Source organism: Priapulus caudatus, unplaced genomic scaffold (assembly GCF_000485595.1).
Source record: "Priapulus caudatus unplaced genomic scaffold, Priapulus_caudatus-5.0.1 Scaffold426, whole genome shotgun sequence".
NCBI classification, from domain to species: domain Eukaryota; kingdom Metazoa; phylum Priapulida; class Priapulimorpha; order Priapulimorphida; family Priapulidae; genus Priapulus; species Priapulus caudatus.
This window is the reverse complement of record NW_014577487.1, coordinates 183,124-190,887: the sequence shown is the minus strand read 5'-3', so window position 1 is coordinate 190,887 and position 7,764 is coordinate 183,124. Positions and strand designations below refer to the sequence as shown.

General features: G+C 43.4%; 1 protein-coding gene across 1 annotated transcript in view; it reads left to right on the top strand.

Annotated features, from left to right (window-relative positions):
* The first annotated feature begins 262 nt into the window (after positions 1-262).
* The window catches only part of LOC106810285 (serine-rich adhesin for platelets-like), a 131,854-nt gene continuing 124,352 nt past the window's right edge, over positions 263-7,764 (top strand). The window contains exons 1-2 of the mRNA XM_014813582.1: positions 263-315; positions 6,814-7,012. Coding sequence (XP_014669068.1) covers positions 7,002-7,012 — 11 coding nt within the window. The 5' untranslated portion in view covers positions 263-315; positions 6,814-7,001. The remainder of the gene's footprint in view (positions 316-6,813; positions 7,013-7,764) is intronic.

Genomic DNA, 7,764 nt, shown 5'->3' with positions numbered 1-7,764 from the left:
TATATCTATGATCTATCTATACACGTTTTTGTCCACTTTTGGAAATTTAAAAAATAATTTAATTAGAAACGTTTTCTTCCACGTTTCTGTATAGATATCAAGGATGGAAACTTGAAGCAATAACTAGTAGTCTTAGGGGCCTGTCACGCGTTTACAAAGCATGCAGGCAGAGAGGGGCAGGTAAGACGACGGGCGCTGCGTGGTCGCCGGCTACCACATCCCGCCCGTCCGTCTGCCGGACGGAGCACTGCGTCGTTCAACGGGCCGGGCAGCCGGATCGGCGCCTACAGTCCACTTACGCGACGTCGTACTCAGGTAACACTCTATTCGCGCTCCGTTTTTTTTACCATCATCGGATGAGTGTGATTATCACGTGCGTATGTTGTCGTTTTTCTCGAGTTTTAGCTCATCTACATAGTCAGATCAGCTTGTAGAATCGCATGATGCGCTCCGCGCGTGCGTGTAGAATGCTATACATGGCCTGATGTATGAGGCTACAATGTCACGAGTGAAATTCAAAAAGCTAATTTGCGTTGAAGAAGGTTTTATGCCCTCTTAAATCGTATAATTTCTATGGCACCTGTACTGTCAGTTGTGTGACATAACTTATGCCACTGCCAGTGCATTATTGGTGATAGTATTGTGTAGTTTTTGCCTGCGTTAATTGTTACAGGTGCAAGGTCTCTATTTCAGTCCTGTCAGCTTGCGTAAGGTAAAGGATGAGTGCTCTACCTATCTGCTCTTGCAAATACGTTGTTGCCTAACTCGTACCGAATGGAGCTTCCATCTTATCCTTAAGACAGCTAAACGGTGTTACTATGTTCTCCATGCATCGCGAATGTTGCGGGTGACGTCAGTGGTACCGCAGTGTGACTCAGCTGCTAGCCACCACCCATCAGAGCCAATCACCCGCCAGCTGCCCCATCGTGCATGATACGCGGCACATCCATGACCACATCATTTCGAGCAAACCCCCAAATAGCGGCAGCGTGCATATGGCGCCGGAGCTTTCTTCTTGGAGGTGGTGGGGTTCGAATCCCATCTGTTTATGATTTTTATTTTTCTATTTTTCTATCTTTATCTATTAACTATTTGTGTAGTGTTAGTGTAGTATTAGTGGTTAGGGTTTTAGGGTTAGGGTAAAAGTGGTTTAAAGGGTTAGGGTAGGTTAGGTAGCGGTTAGGGTTAGGTTCGCCCGCGGTGCGTGCCGTGACGTACACAACCGAAATTGCCGGATGGCATGGAAAACATATATCCACCACTTAAAACGTAACGCGCTATCGTCCGTGGCAACTTTGCATAACGATCAAAACGAACATTCTTTTGAGAGGTTTCCCTGATACCACGCGCTGTCTCCACTGTTTCGGCGGGCGTATGTGAAACACATTTGGGACCTAACAGGTTATTCTATTAGCTAGAATCCTACCACTCACCACACGAGTCACGGCGCAGTAACGACGTTAGATGTGCGCTGTCGCCCGCGGCACTTGTTTGTTTAGTGTTATGTGTCGCAATATTTGAAATGATTAAAAAGGGTGTTCGTTTTTTTTCGAAGCAGAGATGTATTTGATTAGTATTTGGGAAAGTGAGCAGCGCCGAGAGACTAATAGAAGAGAGAGAGAGAGCGAGAGAGAGAGAAGAGAAGAGAGAGAGAGAGAGAGAGGAGAGAGAGGAGAGAGAGAGAGGAGAGAGAGAAAGGGAAAGAGAAAGAGAGAGAGAGAGAGAGAGAGAGACAGAGGAGGGAAGGAAGATAAAGCGTGCTTGTGGGAGGGGGTAGGAGGAAAGGAGGTATGGAGGGGGCGAAGGGCTCGAACATGTGTCGCGATATTTGAAGTGACGGCACCTTGTTTTACACAGGATTAAATATTTCAAGAGAGGTGTATTTCATTCGTGATTTTGAGAGAGAGAAAGAACGAGACAGGGCAAAGGGGTTAGAGTGATACAGGAAGGGAGAGAGAGGGGTAAGGAAGGGAAGAGCGAAAGAAAGGAAGGAGAAGGAAGGAGGGAGGAATGGGAAGAGGAAGGTAGAGGAGGAAGGTTAGTAGGAGAGCAGACAGAAAGGGAAAAGATTAGACAGGAGAAATTTCATAATATTTTGATAGGTTCTAATAGCATTCTGAAAACAGAAAAACCAAAACATAATATAATATATTATATATATATAAATAAATACATGTATATATTTCGTAATTGTATCGGCGTTCAATAATTTGGTTACCATAGGTGGCACTGTCAGCGACCCACTCTGTGACCATGCGCAGAGCCGATATTTTACTAGTAAATGAGAGCCGCTTGTCAGTGGCTGTCATTGGGCGACCGCGTCTCCTGCGTTGTCCCGGCTTCCGGCGTCCGCGGCTTTAGTAGTTATTGTTAATGTTATTCCATCAACAATGTGAAATTATGGCGAATTGTGGATAAACAGTGGCAAGGCCGCGCGCACTGCAGCGATGGTGCAGAGAAAAGGTATCCAAAGTTCATATCATAACTAGAAGGAGAAGTATCTGCGTGATGGCTATTAAGGGATGCGCTACGTTAACTAGGTACTAAGGTAGATGTGTAAACACACAACAGGCTGAACAGTGTCGATCCGATGTGATCGACGTCGAAGCGCAACGTCTCGTTACGTTATGTTTCCTAGTATGGACTCTTAAAGGATGCGTTTAGCTAGTTCTCCGGGTCTTTTTCAGTTAAGTTTAGGGTTAAAATTACGCTACATAAAAAGTTCAAGTTCAATCTCACCAATTAAAAATATTATTAAAAAGTGTTTTAAAACTACGACTACAAGTTTGATTACAAACGACACGGTGGCGCGCACTGTCAAAGCGCACGGATCTGATAAGTTGCGCAAAAACCACTTTCGCAGCCGAAGGCTAGCAGACCGAGAGTGTTTTTATTTATTTCATTAAAAGCAACAGAATTGTAATTATGGCTTATAAACGACATTAAGTTTCAGTTTAATATGGATTAAAATTTGCCCTAAATGAATTATCGTTTCGTTAAATAGGCGATTTAGGTATAAATATAATTGTACTTTGTGTGATTTAGCCCTCGGTCCTGTTACACGTGGGCAAATATAATTGATCAAATACGCAAACTTTGTTTCGGGGCTGCAGCACGGTCGCGGGTGGTCATGGTGCCGGTTCAAATTCGTAGCATTGATGTGGTTTAATTATAACAATTAAAATTAGTACCTGGTAAACGAATACGTGTGTATATGACGATTTGTTATACAGTAAGTAGCAGTTGTATGCCCCAGTCAAATATGTCTAGAGGCTACTCGTCGCCTTAAGATTACCATACTACGAGATTACGGCGTAGCCGATAGTATTACTCATACAATGCGAACATGGCACAATCTCCAAGAGTCAAGGGCGGAATCAGAAAGAGCGGGGGGGGGGTGATATTTGAGTGAAAGGCGTGTCAATAGGCACGCGGTGCTGAAGGCTGGTCCGGCAATTTTGAAAAATATAGATGCCCCTTTCTCCTGCATTCTAAGGCAATTTTAGAATAAATCAGGAAACTCTAATGTTTTAAGTCAACGTTTTCCAACACAATAAACAATGAAACTGAGCTGTGTACAACAGAAATACAAATGACATAAAAGAATTGAAAAACACATTGTGCTCCAATCCCAACACAAGAGCTACAATAATAAAATAGGTTGACTCAATTAGAACGAGAGTAGTGGGTGCGGTAGGATTTTAGTGCTCCCCCCAGTGTGACAGGAACTGACGGCTCATAGGGTCTATGCTCCTGCCCCAGGTACTGCGGAACGTACCCGGTAACTATCTGATAACTGGTAGGGTTAGGTTAGGGTTAAGTGTTAGTGAGTTGGCGTAGGCGACTCCCTAAGACTCGTTACGTGGAGTTAGGGAGGTACGGTCGCGGCATATTAGATAGTCCAGGTAACGTTGTCCGGATACGCGAAGACCGTACCCAGGGTACGTTCGCGGCAGTACCGCTGGGGGACATAGACCCTCTCAGCGGATCTGACCAGTTCAGGCAGCTGTGTGGGCAGGCAGTAAACATCCCCATTTTATATCTGCCGCAGCACCGACTTTTTATTTTTTGGCCCTATTAACTAGTATTCATAACATAGTTCAGTTGCTGAACGGGGGGTGGACCCCCCCCCACCCGATCCTATGTCCCCACTGACAATCTCTAGTAGTAGTACTGGTGTAGCAGGTCAGTGTGACGCATGTACCTATGGGGTGCTGTGTGTGTGGCCTGTGTAGGTAAGTACAGTAGGAACCCGATTATCCTTATTTCTACATCCGAAGAGGGGGTGAAATTTGTTTGGCATATAGGCCTAGGTATACATTATTTCGGCGTGTGACGGATACACACTGGAAACTTCTGTTATGGTGAGAGATAATGTTTTTTCTTTTTCATACGATTGAATAAAAAAACAATATACAAGTAACAATAATTAATTAAAGATAACAATAAAAAAGCATTAGTCGACAGTAATCTGTGATGTATGCGTGGGAAATTCGCTGCGCTTCCTGTGATGGTAAAAACTATAAATTTGGTGGTGAATCATCGATCGAGTGCACTGCACTTGAGGCCGGTTATCAAAAAAATAAATGCTAAAATAAATACCGCAAATCTATTTACACCAAGCTCTGTTTCTCTAATCCCTGCTTCGCCTAATTAATTGGCCGACAATTTCTGTAAATGTCGTGCAACTGCTCCTCTGCAACACACCCGATGTACACCGCATGTGTTCAGTGTGTGCAGCGTGCGTGCGTGGTACCTGTGTGTTTGGCAGAGGAGCATTTGCACGGCATTTACAGGAAATTTTTCGGCAATAATAGGGAAGTAAGTAGAAGGAACATTAAGACTTTTGTAGGCAAATAGATTCGCATTAAATTTAGCATTATAGAGTTTTATTGAAAGCTCAATGTGCCTGTGATCGGTGTGGCTATATGATCTGAGAGTTACTAAACAGTATACCACGCTAAGTCCCAGGGGCCAAGAGTAATTCTTTAAAATAGTGACGTGTAGGCTGTATTGTCGAATTTGGCATGCTGCGATTCTGCAACGCCGTTACCAAGCAGCAACTGTCTGTATGCAAAGCAGCTGGCTTATTGTCTAGATTATTTAACAATAGGCTGAGATTTGTTCCACCATGGCCTGATTGTTATTAAGTGGGCAAACTCTTGTAAGTACTTACGTTACACCTGTGGTAGTAGTTATTTAGGGCCACGTGTAAAGTTTAATACCGCAATAAGCTGTTTTCCCTAAAGCTATTGTTGTAGTTTAATAGTTCATTGTAGAAGTGCCATACAGTAAGTCCTGGAAGGGCAATACCTAATGGCTGGGTTTAGCTTCCCATGAATCGTAGTCACAAATCATGCAAGGGCTTTTCTGATTATAGTAATCCTTTGTTGAATCAACTTTCCTCAAACAACTACTCGAGAAATTACTTAAGCCTAATAAGGCTAAATTGATCTGTAGGTAAAGTCTTCAATCAGGTTAAATTAAACTGACAAAAAAAGTTGAGGCACTGGGCATAGTAGGGCTAGGACACATGTGGCAAGCTATGCGGGGATGGGGCCAGAAATGCTGGCTGATATAATTGTTGTGATACCGGTCGCTTAAAAATCTCTCTCTCTCTCTCTCTCTCCCTCTCGTTCTCTCTCTCTCTATCTATATCGCTATCTGCTATCTGCTTCTATATTCTCTAGCTCTCCTCTGTCCTCTCCTCATCGCTTTCTCCGCTGCTCCGCTTACCTCGCTTCAACACCCCTCTCTCTCTAAGCTCACTCGGCTCATCTCCCCTCGTCTCTCTTCTCTACCATCCTTCTCTGGCTCTCTCCCTTCCTCCCTCGCTCCCCCTCGCTCTTGTGTCGAACACATATCGAGGAGGGAGACTCAGAGGAGAGGGAGGACTGGCGATTGGCGGTGGGGGGACGGAAGAGAGCGAGAGTCATAGATAACAGTGTTATACATTTGAGATTGCAACACTTATATAACACCAACAACACTTATATAACAGGGAATCAGAGAGTGAATGAATGTGGTAAAGTCCTCTCGTCCTGTCCTCTTCATTTACGCTCGTCCAATCACAGAGCACACACAGCAATGGCTTCTAAACACAGCTGGTGCTGCAGCATGTCTCAATGGAAGCTTAGCTTTACATTAGACGCCATTTTTTGTTATTACGATAATTTTATAGCTATTTCTTACCATTTCTTTTGGTACGTGTGTTTGTGTGGATGGGAGTTAATAGCTGACAGTACTACAGTGTGCTACATTTCATTGCGTGCTGCGAAGTGTAGATGTGTAGAAGTGTAGGTTTATCGACAGATCGAGTTCCCATAGGTTTTATACTGCATTTGGTGTTTTAATATCACCATATATTGTAGACCACTCACTCATGGCCGATTGCTTCGAACAGTAATGTGTCATTATGAAAAACAAGTGTGTTGCAGATTTTACTACAAATGTCTAGTGTGTACGTTAATCATGATCTTTATAACTAGCTGTATAATCAAATTTCATATTTATTTATTTGTTATAATTTATACCGTAACAACATGCAGTTACGGATACGCATGCACGCACGTACGCATATACACACACATGCATACACGTATACATATGCACATGCATGCAGGCCCACATGTATGCATACATGCACTTGTATATTGCATATCAGATAGAGCACCATAAGTTTCATGCCATTATTTTTATCATGTCTGTGTGAATCGTGCGTAAAAACTGAAAGACGTCCATGTACTAATTAATCTATGATCTTTGTATTTCGTGTTAACGTAATAAATTTATTTGTTTTCATTTCTCTCTCAGGTCACCATTCGTCGGCGTCCTCCCCGTCGCGAGTGCTACAGAGCTCGCCCTCACACTCGCTGCATTCGCCCGCCCATGGTTCTCCCGCGCACGCGAAGCTGCAGTCGCCTACGCCACCTAGTGCCACACCGAGTCCCTATTCGACGACGTCGCTGCAGACTCACAGAGTCGAAGTGAAGAACACGGAAATGCTGTCGAGGTAGGTGACGCCTACACTCGCTGTCAGTTGGAATTACCGCGCTGCATGGCGTCAGGTGTTTGAGCAGGATATTCGAGGCGGAAAACCCTGTTGTGATTTTCATGCGTCTGTTGGAGAAGGGAAAATATGGTATACATTATCGTTCATAGGTGGAGGCACTATACAGTTCAGTATTCGCTGTGATTTTAATGGGTACTTTATATAGTCTCTAGCAAAGTTCAGATGATATCATAAAAGGACGATAATCAAACGATTATGCAAAGACATTGATGATAATTAAGCATTAATATCTCTGATGTAGCATCATGCACATGGAATGTCTAGAAATAGGACAATCATAACTATAATGTGGGCACAGAATCATTTCAACGTTTGGGTTATATATAGGATTGACTATAATTGAGATTTTTTTTATCCAATCATTAGAGAGAAGTTCAGTAGGATATCTTTACATAATTTCATTCTGCCTGCAAATTGCTGCTACATAATAATTGGTTTCACATGTGCAGATTTGTAGAGAAATGGGAAAGCTAGAAAAGGAGAGGGAGAGTGGGTTAAAAACTGAGTGTGAGATGGAGAGAGAGAGAGTAGGAGAGGGAGAGCAAGAGAGAGAAAGATATATGGAGATCGATAGAGAGGGAGAGAGAGAGAGTGAGAGAGGAGGAGAGGGAGAGCAAGAGAGAGAAAGATATATGGAGATCGATAGAGAGGGAGAGAGAGAGAGAGAGAGAGGGAGAGAGAGAGAGAGAGAG